General features: G+C 37.5%; 1 protein-coding gene across 5 annotated transcripts in view; it reads right to left on the reverse strand.

Annotated features, from left to right (window-relative positions):
* JPH1 (junctophilin 1) overlaps positions 1–18081 on the reverse strand; it is a 90882-nt gene that overhangs the window by 6547 nt on the left and 66254 nt on the right. For all 5 annotated transcript variants that reach the window (XM_048077035.2, XM_048077034.2, XM_048077032.2 and 2 more), the window contains exon 4: positions 7856–8520. In XM_048077035.2, the coding sequence (XP_047932992.1) occupies positions 7856–8520 (665 nt within the window). The remainder of the gene's footprint in view (positions 1–7855; positions 8521–18081) is intronic.

An 18081-nucleotide genomic window follows, 5' to 3' on the forward strand; every position in this document is an offset into this window, starting at 1 on the left:
TCCACCAAAAATCCCTAGCTATGTTTCCATTAGAGATGAAAAAAAAAGATTTTCTGTCTGCAAAATTAAACATTTGTTTTGATCTACTTTGGCACTTGGTCATAAATCCTTATCTTATATACCTATTTAGTGAATAGATGAAAAGCCAAAATACTGCTTCCCTTCCTAGCTAGAGCTAAACTTGGCTACAAAGCTAGCTCTTGATTATTACATAATTTTAGTCTTTCTGTGAAGGCAAAGAACAAAGTTTTTAATTCTTTTCACCAGTTTTAGAAACCTTTTTTTAACATGGATGCTTTCTGATAAACAACTTCAAATAATGTATTCAACAGATGGAAATTCTCAATTCTTCCACTCTTCTCTTAAGTAGTATTCGGTATAATACAAAATATTTTCACAGAGATTTGTATATGTTCCTATTTTAAGGTGCACATTTAGTGTAAGTAGAAACAGAAAAACTCCTCACTCAGACAATACTTTCCTAAAACACAAGAAAGCCCACCAGAAAATGTCTCCAGAAAACTGATCTACCTAAGGATCACTGGCTCCCATAAGAATGAATCCATTTTATTTGAAATTATGTATTTTTTTTGACTTTTCACAAGAAGCTTGCTTTGTAGAAATTCATTATGCTTCATGGCAGCAGTAACATTAGCTATGTAATTTCTGGAATGATCAAGTAACTTGCTCTTAGAACTTCGAACTTGCTCTTAGAAACTTGCTTTAGCAGTGTAATTGGGAAGCTACTGAAAAGTATTTGTGTCACTACATGCTCTCATCCTGCAATAGTCTTATTAAACACTTTCTACCAGAATACACCTTTACACAGTAGTAAAGATAGCAGGCCAGATGTGGACTGCTAAGTTCTTGAATAAGTCACAAAATAAGTTTTGTCAAGCACTGCTTAAATCCTGGGGAAGTCTAACCCCAATTGGCACTTCTATCCATATAGGTTATGAAGTTCCCTTTGTACCTACTCAGAGACATCTGTACATATGCCAAGAAACTAGATGCTGAAGTGATTTAGACCATCAGGATGCTCTTTAAATTTTACTGCAATGGTATTAGCAGCAACATCTGCCTTTTGCTTAATGACAGAATGTCAAAAATATTCACTAGAAAATCAAAGACTATGGCTTAGGGTCACCTTATTCAAGGGGATTTTGAATACCAAATTCCCACTTACCAGTGGTATGTTTTAAACATCGGGTCACAGAACAGAAGTGGAACCATGTTCCCTCCTTCCTACTGGAAGCAAGCCACTATGCGCCAAAGAATATGAGATGCTTGGTGACAGAGAACAGGCATAAAACTAGAGCATGATTCCAGGTGTGGTTATGTTTCTGACCACAGGACTGTAAGCAGCCTAATTGTGGTAGTGTGCAACTTGAGCTTCATTTCTTCTTTCTCTTTCTGGCACTGTCACAATTGTGATAGCTGTGGTTCTTCTATACTTTCCTACTGTGAAGAAAATCCAAGTACCCACCAATACATTCAGAACTGATGACTGTCCCCAGTGATGTCTGGAAATTCTGAGATTTATGCATGAAAGCCATATTGAAAGACTTTGAACAGCAAAATATGCTTAACTTGAAACCACAGCTAATTTGAGAATGTCTCAGTTTTGCAATCTTGCATGCTGGTGTCAATACCCTCAGAGTGAATTATTTTTTCTTTTGCAAAAAGAATCCCAGAATCTCATATGACAAACTAGAATAACACATACACGCTAATGATACATATCACTCGGCAAGGAGTGTCATTACACTATTGATTTGCACTCAGATTTGGATTCAGCATCTGTAGGGACTAAGTGTAACCAAAATCAAGTCCATAGATCCTTTGTAGTTTGGCCTCCCACCTAAAAATTTTACAGTTACATTGCATAGGAATTGCAATTAACCATGAAGGAGATCAATGCCTAAAGCCATTAAAATTTACTGCAATTTGGGTGTCTAACACTTTACATATTTTAAAATAAAATCCATGGAAATCAAGTTGACTTACTCCTACTGAAGACCTACTGGGAGTTGACAGGAGCCAGGAACTTATTCATTACCTAAAATATCCTGAAACAGCATCCTGATAGCTGCAAGACAGATTTTGGCTGAATGGCAAGTTGGAAGTACAGCTCAAACAGCAACTCGGTATCATTAGTGCACAGTCTTACAGAATTAAGGTTGGAGGAGGAAGAGGGAGCTTCTCTACAAATGCATCTATCAGGTTAGACAGGTTTAATAATCTCATTACAGTAACATGAGATAAATTAGGTTAAAAAAATAAGGGGTATGGTCTGAATCAAGAGATCTCTCATTCTGAATCAAGAGATCTCACCTACAAAGACGGAAGAAAATGACACGTTAAGAACTTGGTTGCTGAATTTATATGAAGATCAAAGAAAAATGTGTAATCTATTTATGATAATAATCTAATGAGTCTGTGCTTTAGACAAAGAAATCTCATCTCCTTCAGCCTGCTTTGTGCATTTCATTTCCTATTCTCCTAAGACTTTGAGCCCACAGCAGTTTCTTGATACACTAGAAAATGATCAAAGAACATTTGTAGAGTATGTGGTTATTATTCAGTAAACCACTACCTGTTCTATAGACACTTATGAAATGAACATTTAATGCTTTAAGACAAATACCATAAATAAGACTTTGGTATCCTGCAAGGGCTTAAAATAGCAAAAGCCAAAATTAGTCTGAAGAGTCCAAGAGTGACTAGCACAGGTGCAATAAAGAAGCTGTAGCAAAAAAAGTCCAGACCTGCTTAAAAACTGCCCTTCTAGCTTCTAGTACGTCAGTCGCTTACGCAGTTGAAAATATATCCACACATTAGGTTTTAAAATGTGGAGCAAAGAAAGTTATTTTCCTAAAATGTAGAGCCAGGAAGTATTAAGACTAGTATTATAATCCCATTGCATTAGGAATGTCAATTAAATTTAGCATAAAGTTCTTGTTCAGAGTTTTTTTTTGGATCAGGCAAATACTGATCTATTTTTCTAACATCATGTTAGCTATATCCCTTACTAACTGGATGCTAAGTGAACAAAGAGATGGAAGTAGAAACACAGTAGGTAACATTCAGATAAATGCAATGATTTTAGAGAGAGGTAAAAAGCAGGCTAAACAGTCCATGTGGCTTACAAATCTTGACCTACAAAACAAAACCAAAAAACCCTGGCAGTATCATAGAACACTAGTGTCTGTGTTTCTCCCTCTCCCAGGGCAATGCAGGGACACGTCAGACAAACCAAACGTGTACTCATAAATATAAGCTACAATGGTATTTTTTGCAATTCAGTCCTATTTTTTATCCAAATCCAAGACAATCTCAAATCACCTCACATTCAAGGTGCGATAGCAGCATGCAAGTTGATACTAGGGCTAGAGACTGCGAATGTGCAATTAGAACAACGGTTAATACTAGTTTGTGGTTAAATGTCTGTACACTCTTTATACTGCATTCTTTATATAACATAACCCGAAGGTTCCTAATGCTCAGTGAAAAAAGGGTGATTTACCCCCCATTTAATAGGACAAATGTTTACAAACAGGCAACTATTTTGGAGCAGTTGTTGAACAGGGACTTTGGCACAGTGTTTTTATGCATGTTTTCACCTTGACAAAACTGTGACAGAGTCCTATGGCTCTTTCTTACAAGCTCTGGAATGATTCTAAACTTTAATTTTGAACATTAGAACATAAGAATGTAGAGAAATACATTTATATACTTTAAGTGCAGTGTGGGCATAAGTATGTGCTGATATTTTTCAAGTATAATGCCAGAAATGGAGATACTAAGAGAATCAATACTGTTGCTGTAACAAATTTATTGCACAGATAATTTCCAATAACATTCTTAAGGATATAACAGATTCACAGAAAATATGATCCATGAATTTTATTAAAATAGGTGTCACAAACTTCTCTGTAAGTAAAGTTGTTTAATGTTCTTAATCCAAATTAATGCATATGGATATCTTAAAGGTCTGTGTTTCACTCAGATGTGAGAAATGGCTTTTATTTGTAGACATGGAAGGAAGAACTGAAAATTGTATGTCTTATATCTATGTTTTTAATGCAGTCTCACTGGAAAGCCAGAAAAAGCACAGCACAATTTTATTGAACACTTTCAGATAATCTAATGAAAGTGCTTAATGAATGTTATATATTAATATTTTATACCCAAACCGTGTTTTCTCATTGTCTTTTCACGGGAGTGGGAGTTTGTTTTCTTACTAAATTTCCTAACAAAGATATTTTTAAAATTTTATGGAGGATCTAATGCAGATGTGCTTTCAAATCACAGCAAAATTATTTGTCTGGATGAACGTAGAGCAATTGCAGTTCCAAATAAAACAATTCTCTAATGCAGCCCTAGAATTCTAAAGTCTCTTAACATTCAGAACTGCTTGGGATAAAGAGAAGTACACTAATCTGTTTTTTCCTCAGCAATTGTTCACTTTCAGGAAATTCATTCTATAGGGGCAAATGTATAGACACAAGTGGAAGATATCTTTGAAAAATAAACATTCTACATATCCTTCAAAATGTTGTTATATTAAAAATGAGTTCCTCAGCTCTACCTTCTCTCCTTATTGTCATGCTGGGAGTAAGAGTAATGCGTTTAGTGTGCTCCAAATGAAGCAGAGGGACAGATCCTAGATGACCTATAATACCAGTAAACAAACAGTAGCTAATGTACAGTATCTGATTACTCTTCCACCTTTCCTGGTAATAGGCTATAAGTTCACAGTCCTTATCCTAATTGTTCTATAAGGTCAATAAACAGCAGTTTAGGTGTCTTGCTTGGTTTCTTAATTTGAAGACTCCGTCAGCTCCAAACCATGATTTGGTCTGGATGCAATGTAAGAAAAATAAGGACTATTTCTAGCCACTTATTTTCATCAGAGCTGAACGAAAAATTTCAATTCGGGCTGAAATTCTGTGTGTGCTCACTCGACATTTACGAGCCTGACAGCTTTGTGTTACCCTAGATAGGAGTCATATCTGTGAGATTTGAAAGGTTAAAGGGCTGATATCAGCTGTAATACAGATTTGCAGATTACAAAACCACTGTGAACATCTAGATCGACCTGCATAAAACAGAATATAAGCTTCCTGCTGAACTATAGGATGTCATCTTGGCAAAATGCTCATTATTGAACTATTCAGTGAACACTAATGAAAACTGATGTTACATGTAATTAATTTCATTAATAGCGACTTAAATTAAGACTTTTAATCTAAATCTGTCCAGCTTCAACTTTCACCTGCTTGTTCTTATACAATTGCATATTAGCTTGGAAAACTATTTTATGAAGTGGACTTACAAAGTGTGATTTAATGTGTCAAACAGATTTTCTGCCTTGAATATCTGCATCCTTCATTGTAATACATTTTAATTACTCTTGAAGCTCTTCACAGGTCTTTCCCTTAAGGTTTTTACATTTTAAATCTCTGATTTATGGATACTGTATTTTGTTCCAGAAGTGGTTGCACCAGTGCCAAAACCAGATAAAATAGTCTCCCATGTACTCTTGCTTAATCTTTCCTGTTGATAAATCTAAGGATTATACTAACGCTTCTCATCAACAGCAGACTGGGAGCTCATCCTCAGTTGCCTCTCTTGCTCCTGATCTACCAGCCTTTTCCAGTTCCCCTGCTGCATGGCCAGGCTTTATCAACTGTCTTTCAACACACAATCTTGTATTTTACTGTACTACAGATAGATAATTATACTTGCATCTTCTCTATATGGTGATTTGGATCAGTTTGTACTGGTTATCTGTTGTCTACATTATTTATCAGCTTCCTAGTCTCTGTGTCTTCTGCAAACTTTATGGGCAACATATGTTTATTAAGACAACATTTATGTTCTCTTCCATGTCATTATTAAGCATGTTAATAAAGCAGTGCAGCAGAATTAATCCAAGAATGACCTCACCAGCATAATACCGAATTACCAAATTACTGTTTTTTTTCCAATTACTTTTTGAAATTCCTCAGTCAGTGTTTTAAAAATGATTTTAATGTGACATTTAGTCTTTGCATTACTGTGGCTTCCTTGTCATAATAAATAATTGTGTAAAAGCAAATCAAGTGACCTTCTTGATTGAGGGTATCATTCCTCTGCCACTTGAAGATGACAAGCTTATCTGACAAGATCTTTTACAATGCATGTTGGCTGGAAATTCTTTTACCATTCATTTTTGAAATTATTTATTAATGAAGTTTGGTGTCATTCAACTGTTTTGCCTGAGCTCTGTGTTAGACTAGCAGGATCTCATTAATTGGGTCATTCTGTTTATCCTGTTTTAATAATGACAGTTATTTTTCTACTGGAGTACCAAAAATGATTCAGAAAAATAATGGTTATTAAAAAACTATCACAATTATTTAGACCTCCTCGTTTGCTAGATGTTAACTTCAGGATCTAAAACTAACATATTCCTGAGTTTCTCTTGGGCAGCAATAATTTTATTATCATCAGAGGTTCGGAATTCAAAAATCTTTTTTTTTTTTTTGAAACACAGAATAGAAATGCTTATTAGTTATTTATCTTTTTCAGCATAACTATCAATAGTTCTGTTATTTCTAAACAACATTCAGATTCATAGTGATCTGAATATTTCAGTTTTTGATTTGATATCTTTAATATTTTAGTTTTAAATTTCCTTCTCCATTTCCTGATAAAGCTAGATTTTTCATTTCACACTAAAACCCAAGCATTGTTAGAAGTATGCATTTTAAAACAATACATATTTAGATGCACAATTGCCTTTTTTCAGAGACTACAATCAACACAGAGAGGAAAATGAAGATAGGAGAATGTCTGGACTAGGTCAGACTGAAGGGGAGCATCCTGCCCCCAACAGTAGTCAAAAGCAGAGCAAGTGTGTACAGGGATACTTCTTCCCAAATACCCTCCAGTCTCCAACAACTTGTTGCTCAAGAAATTCCAAAGCCCTTGAGGTGGTATCCTTGTACTAATAATTCTCAATGGACTTTTCCTTAAATATGTCTGTCATCTCTGGAGCCCATACAGACTTCTGACTGCTTTTTTGCCTTTGATGTTCTTTGACCTGAAGTTCCAAAAATGCAACACATGATGGCTAGACTACAGTATATTGCATAAATTTAATTGAATGCCAAATAATTTGCCATTACCAGGTTTTCATGCTTTTCAAAATTACCTTTCTTTAAGCATGTGAACATAACCCCTGTGTTGATACTAATTACATTGAAATGTACTGTAAGGGTAGCTGCAAATTATACAGCTCCTGATGACGGTCATCAGTTCCTTAGGCACTTTAAAAATTGATGGGGAAAAATTGCTGAATTTTGTTTTTAACAAGATTTTTGGAAGAAGCTACAGAATGTGCAGTAATTTCTATATCATGGCAACAGCCTAGCTGTTCAACTTCTAGTGCTGCCCAATTATCCACTGAGGCACAACAAACATTGCTTTGAAGAAAAAACACAGAAAGATATTTATATTTGCAAATATGCATGCACACACACACAAAACACGTAAATAAACATACACACTAACGTACTCTTAAAGAATATACAATACTCTCGTGTTTACGGATGCAATAGAGATTTGTATTTCAAAAGTCTGTCACTATCTGGCTATCAACTGTCCTTTCCCAGTTTTCAAAAAGAATATTATTAAGGACTGGATCAAGTGTTCCCCACTCCATTTGGGTGTAGAGGGTTCTAGGTAGCAGACTGTATCCCAGTAATGACTTAACAGAAGTCTGAGCCTTGCCTGTCTTTAGGTTGAAAAGCTCAGCACTAAGACAGAAAAGGGCAGTGAAGGTGAAAAGCTTTCCTATAGTACTTACCGAGCTGTTTGCTACTTCTTTTTCCACTGCTGAAGATGACTCATTATTAGCTGGATTCTTTGGTGCAGCAATTTCTGGTTTCTTAACTTTTGTATCAGGTTTGTTTTCTTTGGCATCTGGCTTACCCCCAGATCTAGCAGGACTTGGTTTCTGTGAGGGTGGTATCCGTGCAAGTGTTGATGGTAATGGGTTGACATATTCATCATCTTCTTCCCTGAGCTCCTGTGGAAGCACTGTTGGATTCATTTTTACATAATAGCCATGGTAGTGACCATGCAGCTCCCCATTCTCTGTGCTGATGGGATTGTGATGGGCCGAAAACTTTGACTGGTGTTTCACAGCTATCTCCTCCTTCACTGGTGCTTTTGAATATAAAGGCTTGTTAACTGTGGGTGTTATATTCTCAGTGGCTAAAAGCTTTTTTTCTTGATTGAGTCTTGCCCCAGAAGTGGAGCTTTGCCTTTTCAGATGTTTTGAAGGAGAAGGCTCAGAAGGAAGAGGAGGACTATGCCTCGGACTTGCCTCTGGGGTTCGAGGGGGTGTAGTACCTTTTCGATAAAAGTGAGGTGATTCTTTTGGGGTAGTTGGTTTTTCCTGAACTTTTTCTTCAGTTTTTTCTTTCACCTCCATTCCTTCTTGAAATTTTTGTTTGATATAATCAGGACCTGAAAAATAGTATAATAAAAATATTAAGTTTAAAACAAAAATAAGACTTCACAGTAAAATTGCATTGGGATGTCAGACTAGTCGGTATTGCTAAAATGCTGGGGAAGGGGGTGTTACTCAAAAATTCACTGACTTCTGTACAGATTTACCGTAACTCACTTACTAGTTGAAGTTAATAAGTTACTGTAGTTTTAGATAATTCTTGGGACTCCTTACTGATTTGGTTCAGTCACTTTATGTCTTCAGCTTTGCAAAGGGTAAAAAGGATATAAATAATCTCTGAGGAAAGTCTGAGGGACTGAAAACTAACTTACCTTACATATCTATCTATTTATCTATCTATCTATCTATCTATCTATCTATCTATCTATCTATCTATCTATCTATCTATCTATCTAACTTTTTATTTCCTTTCCTAAGAGCTATGTTTTGAGGTATGCTTTGCTTAATTACCGTAATCTATTTAACTTCTACCCTCATGACGATAGCATCTGTTTGACATGGAAGTATTTAACAATCAGAATGATATATCTCTTCTGCCTGTATAATCCACAGGAAATAGGTCTTGAGTCAGTTTTTTTTTTTTCTGTATGCGTGCACATCAGCATATCTTACAAAAACGTATACGTGCCTTGAACTCACACACACTGGCTTTGTCTTCCTAACCTGATCACACTTCCCATATGAAGACCCAGGTAAACCCCACTAGTGGATAACACAGTTCTGCTTCGAGGTTAGGAAGACAAATTCTCTCACATTCACTAGGGAAATACTTATACAGCAGCCAGTATGAAGGATATACTTGCACAAAATCCTAGCAAAACACCCACGAGCACACTCACCACTAGTGAGGAGTCAGTGATCAAGGTGTATTTTTATGCACTTGTTCACATAAAGACAAGCTGCCTGAGATGTTTTGCTCCAGGTTTTGGTTGTCTGATTTAACAGTTTAGTGGAAAGACGGGAGCAAAAACTCTGTTGATGGAATTAAATTGCTGTAAATCTGTCTGTATTGTGGGCAGCATTATCTACATTTCTTCCTAGAGGCCACATCCCAGATTCCAGGATCAGGCCTGTGAGAAGTCAGAAATGGGGAACTCTGTTAACAGAGAACTGCAATAATCTTTGGCATGTTCAATAACAGCTCTTGCCAAATACAGTGCAACTATTTCTCTGCTTCTATCTTTGCTAATACAGCTACTTTCCTTTGATTTCTTTATCTTCTGTAAGTGAGGCTTATTTGTGTTTCATGTCAGAGAAATTCTGTGCCCAGAGAAAAATGTCTGCACACATTTTTCTCCTTTGAGTTTCTAGGAGGTTCTAGCTGTGCTAGGCAGATACCGTGTTTTTACAGATGCCAGGAGCGTATGCATCATTACACAGCACTGAGATGAGAGGAAGGAACAAAGAGCAGCATGAAGTTTTCGGAAGTTATGAATCATCTGGTAAGTAAGCATTGTTGAGAATGAGAATTAGTCGGCAAGGAATTGCTTTTGAGGAGGAGAATCACAAGGTTTTCGGTATCTTTGAAAACCACTGGTGAAAATAGGGAGTTGCTGAAAAAGAAAGCTGGACTTAGACAAGTCAGAATTTGTTCTCAAATGATGTTTGAGGGGGAAGCTTTGAGGAGGTAAGTCTGCACAAAAGGACTGGACTAAAGGTTTGGTTCTTAGGGAATTTTGTAATCTTCTTGCAATCTACATTCATGCTAGATTGCTCCTTATGGTGAGAGCATCTCAGTCTGGAACACCCTCTCTTCAGCCTTACAAGTGGCATCCAAACTGATCTTGCGTGTACCCCCTATAGCAAGCTGCTGCAGCTCTTTCTGAGCTAGATTACTCACATCCTGCAACAGCTTTCCACTGCCCAATATGTGTAAATACCTGACATTTACTAATGTATCAGAGCACTTGGATTGAAGGCACTTTGGTAAGAAACACCCCTGGGCCTCACAAAATGTCAGCCTTCTCCACTGTTTCCTGTGACCACCTAAAAGCCTTCCATGACTGAACAGAGTGACTGTCTCCTCCCAAAACCTCCAGACAGTTTTGGAATTTCTGAACCAAGGAGGGAGCCAGCTCTTGGCTGCTCAGGTCTCCATGTAGAGCGAAAAACAACAACAACAAAAAAAAAACCCAAACCAACAAAAAATTATCTTTAACTGGAATTCTGTGATTCTGTGAACTCTCCAAGGAAGTTAACTTTCAACAGGCTAAAAGTGTCATATTTTTACTGGGTATTTGGCAGCATTTGATGCTAAGTGACACTGAGCCCAACTAGAGAAGGCTGTAGCTCTCTCATCGAAGTAAAGTCTGAGGTGTCTGATAAGACACAGAGCAATTGCTTCAACATAACAGAGCAAACCCCCTCCCACCCCCAAGCCCTCCAGTACATCACATACGACTATTAGAGATACATCCCTTGCATCCAACCCTGCCAGACATGTCTTTCCGACACTTGAATTCTTGGCTCTGTTCTGAAGTTAGCTTTGGAGGCTCGCCAAGGACTTTTTTTACGTCTGTTCACTGTATTCAGTACAATCAGCTTATGCACCTGTCTGAACCACTGACTCTAAGCAGAAAGAACAAAGTTCCTGCTTTCTTCTGAGGACTACAAATACTTGTCAGGACTTAGCATGCCCCCATTGTTAAAGGCATTATCTAACAACAGAGACATGGGCCACAGACTCCTCCTTTTTCTTCTGTGTAAGTGCACTCGACAGCATGATTCTGAAGGAACGAGGGCCATAGGCGTTTGGAAAGGGAGTCACTAACATTTGATCCCAGAAGGTGGCTTAACTGCCTGTTCTTTATAAGGAATCCTTTATAGGATTTGAAGGTGGGAAGAAGGTAGGGCTGGCTTACCTGTCTAGGAAATAATCATGGAGTTCTGTTCTGTTTTTAGTTCAAGAAATGTGTAGATATATTACTCCATATGATACTTCTGTGTGCCTAAGAAGAACCTGATCCAGAAAGCAGAACCAAGACATGTTTTCTAACCAAGATCAGGTTTCTTTGTAGATGAACCTATCTGTTTTCTCATGTTGACTTGCTCATCCTGCTACCACCTGTTCAAAATTGATGTGCCTTTGCTGCTGAAGTTTAGATTTGGGGCAGTTTTGGTTCATACAGCTAATTGTGAAGCCAGCAGTTGGATGGCACCACTAAAGCATGAGTTAGCCAGCAGCTGAGGGGAATAGCCTCTGAAAATGGAAAGGACTGTGTAGATATGTGCAATGTATGCATGTGGAGTTGGATCCTGTAGTGAACTGCTCTGCTTTGAAGAACATTTTATAGAATCATAGAATCACAGAATATCCTGAATTGGGAGGGACCCATAAGGATTGTCAAGTCCAACTCCTGGCTCCAGACAGGCTACCTAAAAATTAAACCATATGTCTGAGAGCATTTTCCAAATGGTTCTTGAACTGCAGCAGGCTCGGTGCCGTGACCACTTCCCTGGGGAGGCTGTCCCAGTGCCCGACCACCCTCTGGGTGCAGAACCTTTCCCTAACCCCCAGCCTGACCCTCCCCTGTCCCAGCTCCATGCCGTTCCCTTGGGTCCTGTCGCTGTCCCCAGAGAGCAGAGCTCAGCGCCTGCCCCCCTGCTCCCCTCGTGAGGGAGCTGCAGGCCGCCATGAGGCCTTCCCTCAGCCTGCTCTGCTCTGGGCTGAACAAATGTCATTTACTGCTGTTGGTGAAGGATGCTTTGGTTTGGTTGCAGACACACTCATAGTTCTTCTAGATCTAGAATTTCTTGTGGAGTTTTTGTGTAACATGTCCTTCCTCCTGGAAGGTCTCCAGTAAGTGATGTGACAGCATGGCCAGCCCTGTAAACGAGAAGAGAAGGGTGCCCTGGTTCTGCCACGGCATTTTTAGAGAGGTGACAGCCGCATGCTTTCTCCCATGGCCTAGTGAGGTATACATATTAGCAGCATGGTGCTGTTTCAGGATTGCGGCTCAAGCAGTGCCTGAAAATGTCATCTTGCAGGATAGTGTACATGCAGTCAGTGTTTCCGAAGAAGGCTAAGAAGACACTTTGTGCCTTATCAGCTCAGAATTAAATCTGAAGCTCAAGACAGATTACAGAATGCAGCTTGGATAGTGAGAAAAAAGGTGTGGATATATATTCATATATTCCAGCTTCAAGCTGTACTCTTGCCTATTCAGTCTGGCCTGTTTCACTGATTTTGACCTCTGTGTGAAGAGGAAGAGATGAGGATATAGGAATAGGGTGGGACTGAAGGAGGATGAGTTCTGGAGGTGATGAAGGAACCAGGACTCCTTCCAGTAGGGTTAGTGACCCTTCAAGGAACAATTCTGAATTCCATAGTCTATATGCATAACTGAGTAACCTGGCATAAATCTCATTTTCACAACTTAATGACCTTTTGCCTCACTTTAGTATAGTCATTTCTATATCCTCAAAATTATTAAGCTAATCCTTCTTTTAATTGGAAAAGCAGTCCTATACGGTAACATATCAGAAAAAAAAAAAAAGATGCTTTGTGGTAGGACTGCAGGACAATACATTTAAAAACAAAAAAACAAAAAACAAAAAACAAAAACACTTCTGTGGTTTCCTATTACTATAAAGTAATACAGTAGTTCTTAGTAATATACAGAATTAAAATATAATGGAATATTGAATTAAAATAGTACTATGTAAACTAAAATATTCTAGAATATTTTAGTTCAACACAGCACTATTTTCTGTAAGAGTTAATCCACTGCATCCTAATCTCTGGCAACTTTCCATTTACTCTAGTATGACCTTGGACATGCCTTACTTGGTCCATGTGTAAAGAGTCTACACAGCAGACACTCAAGTTTGAAAGTTTTTCCCTGAACCAAAATTATCTAAGACAGGGAATTGTGTTGATATCAACAAAAAATTTCAACAGGAAACATTTTCACGGTGCCAGGAAAGTTGTGTGAAACTTCACTAGGACATAAAATCTGATTCTGGGAGGAGCAAAAATTTGGGGAGAGTAGGTTTTCCTGAGCTAAATTTGAGACACTAAGCAATATGAATGAGAGCCTCTCACCATGCTATGACAGCTGATAGTCCTGCAGCCCTGCACTATATGTGACTGAAGCAGGGTCTTCTAAGACCCTATAGACAAGTGCAGGCTACAGGATCTGGGTGTCTCTGGTCCTTTTGGTGGATTGGCATTCCACCTGTAAACTGTCTGGCTGTTGCACAAGAGGTGCATCCTCCTCCTTCGCTTCCTCCTTTCCCCCCTCCTCCTTTTTCTCCTCCTCCTGTTCTTCTTCTCATTTCTGAAGGCCAAGCTACAACTTTTAAATCACTTAAAAAGGAATTTGGATGGAAAGTGCTGTTATTATATACCCTCTGCAAAAATGCTAATTTGGGAACTACCTGGGATTACCTAAGAGACTTTACTTAATTAGGTCATCATAACTTGCATAACTATATTTAAAACCTAGAGGTTGATGTGTTCTTAACCACAGAGACTGATTTTGTTCTTCAGGCAAGTCTTCTCTATTTGTTTTTCAGAGGAAAATGAAAACAGAGCAAAATCACCTTCTTAGTATATGGAAATAGAATTTAGGCTCTTACTCCATGCTCTTTTACAGTAAGTAAAAAAACCAAAACAAAAACAAACAAAACAAAATGAAAAAGAAACAGCTTCTCTAAGAAAAAAAACAAACCCACAACTTTATTAATAAATGTCTTACAATTTCTTCATGATACTTCTTCCACTCTTTATTCCCCATTCTTACAATTCAGGAAAAAACAGTATTTCAATTATGAAATTATTTTAGTTGTCTTTTGAAGATGGAGAAAAGATGGCAATATCTATGTATGGCTATATCTATGTATGCTCCAGAAAATACTGTTTAAAGTACAAGTGAGGCTGAAATTTTGTGATTCAAAGTACATTTGAAGCATTTATTAATTATTTATTAGGAAACCTATTTCTGTTTTTTAAACTAGAATGCACATTATGTAACAGAACCTGACTAACTTTAGTACTATATAAAGAGTTAACTAATAACTGTACCTGTATTTTGACCTAACACATTTAATTCCCAGGTAACAAATGCTTCAAGAAAATTTATGTTGTACTTCTAGATAAATTCTATCCTGGAAGTGGATACTTTGATCCCTAATTCTGCTTACACATGTTTGTTAGCAGAAATACCCTCAGTCTTCACTGCAAGATCTACCTGATTGTTTGAGGGGTAATGGCGACAAGATCAAAGTTATTCTAACAGGATGCTGCAGTCTATATGCAAACTTCAGTGCAAATCATTGGTGATACCAAGAAATGCCTCAAATCTGCCAAGTTTAGAGGCCCTGTTTTACTAAACTCCTGAATACTTCTTCAATAAAAAAGAGTGAGTTTCTCCTCTGAATAGTTCACAATCTAAAAATACAACACCAAAGATAACAAAAGGGTTATACCCATTTTACGGATGGGGGAGCTAAAACAAAAGGAAATCACAGCCCAAAGCAAACGTTTCATCTGAGTAATACCTCCGAATTCAATGGTAAGTTGTCAAAAAAATACTGTTATGCTCAAAGTTTTTCAAAGTTTTTGGTAAAGTGATAGCCTGAAGCTGCACAGGAAGTCTTGGTCAAATTTAGGGGTGGAATTTAAGTTTTCTGAGTAACCAAAAGCTAACATAGGAGTTCAGCCTTAAGTCTGTGATGTGTCTCCACAAATGTCATCTTCCTGGAGAAATTGGAAACTCTTTACTGAACTGGAATTCAAACATTCATTTTGTTTGTGTTTGGGAGAATGAAATAGTAAATGATGAATAGGTTATCTCAAGTTTCTAACTTCTCATTATATACCAGTACAAAACCAGGCCACAATATTATTGAAGCAAAACCTAAAGTCGTCTGTTTCTAAGTGAACTCTACTAATTAAGGAAAAAAAATCTTTTAGTAATGCAGATTGCTATATACTGTTTGAGAAATAAGCCAGTAAAATTCACCTGGTTTGTTATCTTCTGATGTGATCAACTGATTTTTAGAGTATCACTGTTGGCAACAATATCTGTGATCTCATGATAAGATTTATTTATTATTCTGATGAACATTCATAAAACCTTAGAAGTCTGGTGACATATCTGATGATCAATTAATACAGGACCTTTTTTTCTTCAAGTATCCAAAATGCTAGCATGTTAGACTTCACAATAGGATATCTATTTTATAATCATTCCTCAGCATTCAGGATGGTAACTAGGTGAGGGAAATAAAAATAATCATTTATCAGTCTGTTAAAAGGAGAGATTCAATGAGTCATTAAGAAAGTGCAAATAACTATATTCAGTAAGTTTTAGAAAGACAGGGTTTTTTATTATTGCTTCATTGTGGATATGCATGGGGGGGGGGAAGAACTATAATTAACGTCATTAGTACTTCCTCTGTTTTATCCTTATTTTTCTGAAGGTTATGCGTGTAACAGGAAAAAAGGCTTTTAACTGCTAGGCTGCTGGTTTGAATTCAGCCCAAATGAATGGATGGCTGTGCAATGTCATGTGTGAAACGTGTTGATGAACACAGCAGAGTGTAGCTATGGTTATGGCTTTAACAATGCTTGGCAGCCCTGTCAGCCATCCTGGCAGGCTGAACTGAGATGGAATGGGCCTGGAGTTGGAGAGGGTGGGACTGTAGCCATAGAGAAATCTATGATCATAATCTAAGGTGCTCAAAGAGGCATAGGACTCTCAGAGACAGGTTCTGTCTGATTTAGATATTGTAGTTTAGGATGTCTGCAGCACCCTTCTAATGAATATAGGGTCCCTGCAACAAGACAGGGAAGGGTACAACTATTTCATGATTGGGCTAACATGTAGCTAAGTACGTGAGATATCTGGTCCCCAGACAGCAAGAAGGCACCTGACTTGATTGTCAAGAGACAGGTGGGACTCTCCTAAAAAGAAATACCCTCATTCCAGTGATGCAAATGTATGTTATTTAATTTCTTACTTCTGAATGACATACACAGACCTCATTACCTTTTTTTGGTTGCACCTAGTTGGTTATGCCATCTCAAATAATGGCTCTCCTTCAGCATATGTGAGAATGTTTTAAACAGAAAATCATACATTCGCTAAAATTTAAAAATAAGGTGTATAACATAAGAGAAATAAGAATTAAAATGGAAGGCATGGTTCACGCTGTCTGTTGATATTTACAAGAAACCAAAGTTTGGGTGCCTGTCTTAACTTTTAGCATCTGATGGCACCTACATTTCTGTGAGGTATTAACAGCATTTTAAATGCTAGTAAGCAGCTTCCCTAGCAAGGGTCAAATCAAAAATCTCACCTGGATTAATTTTTAAATTCCTTCCAATACCTTTTTTTTTTTTTTTCTTCTTTTTCTGGATGGAGATACCATGGTTGCCTAGGAAAGCAAACTACAAGGTAAACATGAGGGAGAAGACTGCATGTTTTGCATAATCCAAACATATCCTGAAATATAGTGTTAACTATTTGGGATGCTTTATAAACTTTCTTGATTGACTTTCACTCCTAAATCCTCATTTCCTCCTCCCCCCCCCCTTGAAAATACCTTCCGTTTGCTGAAATTTTATCCAACTTAGACTTCTGTGTTTTTTCAGTCTATTGTTAACATTACTGCTTCCTTAAACAATACCCCTAGTAGAAGCCTTTCTTCTCCTACCGCACTGGAGGCAACAGGGATACTAGCATGCTAGCATGTGCCAACAGTTACACACTCACTAGATCCATGAACGTCATGGAGAATGATGCCTACGTGTATTTATTTTATGGAACTGTTGTGACTTGATCTGGCAGCCTGCTGTCCTTCAAGTCATGTACTACCAACGTGATCTCAAAATGTAACACAAAGATGGTGTATAATGTGATCCTATGCTACTACTACAACCTGACAAAGCCACATCATTATTTTGGAACATAAAAGTTAAAACACATGAACCTTTCACTTAGGAATAACTTTAAAAGGTAGCATCACTAAATATAAGCGTATTTTCAATTCAGCCTTAAATGCAACTTTTCCTCCTTATTAAGTAAAGCTAAGCACCTACAATAGATAAAAACTGGTAGAAACTGCTTACTAAGTGTCTCATGTAGAACAACCCCAAACACTCAAAGTTCTGTGTGTCAAGGATGCCCTCTCAACTATTTTCTTAACTCTTCTTAGGAAACAGTTTTGTGCAGTATCATAAACAATTTCCAAGTAGTTTTGCTAGAATATCTGTCTAGTATGTTTAAAATATCTGCCAATACTTTATTTTCCTGGTTTTGACATCAATAAAAATCTACATCAAACACTTCCTGTCACAGACTTTACAAAGACCAAGAGTGCTGAGTTACTTATTTACTGACTACACATACAGAGACATGCATACACCTGGCCAAACCCACGGCTAGCATTTATGCCTCTGTATTTACTCTGTTCTGATGTTTGCACAACACAAGGTAACTGTTAGTGTGGCTTGTGAACTGATGACTTTGTTACTAGTCTACCTATTTCACACAGAGAATGAGATTCCGAAATTACAAAGGTATTTGTTGAAAAGTACATGATATTATGTT

The sequence above is a fragment of the Anser cygnoides genome, chromosome 2 (assembly GCF_040182565.1).
Source record: "Anser cygnoides isolate HZ-2024a breed goose chromosome 2, Taihu_goose_T2T_genome, whole genome shotgun sequence".
NCBI lineage: Eukaryota > Metazoa > Chordata > Aves > Anseriformes > Anatidae > Anser > Anser cygnoides.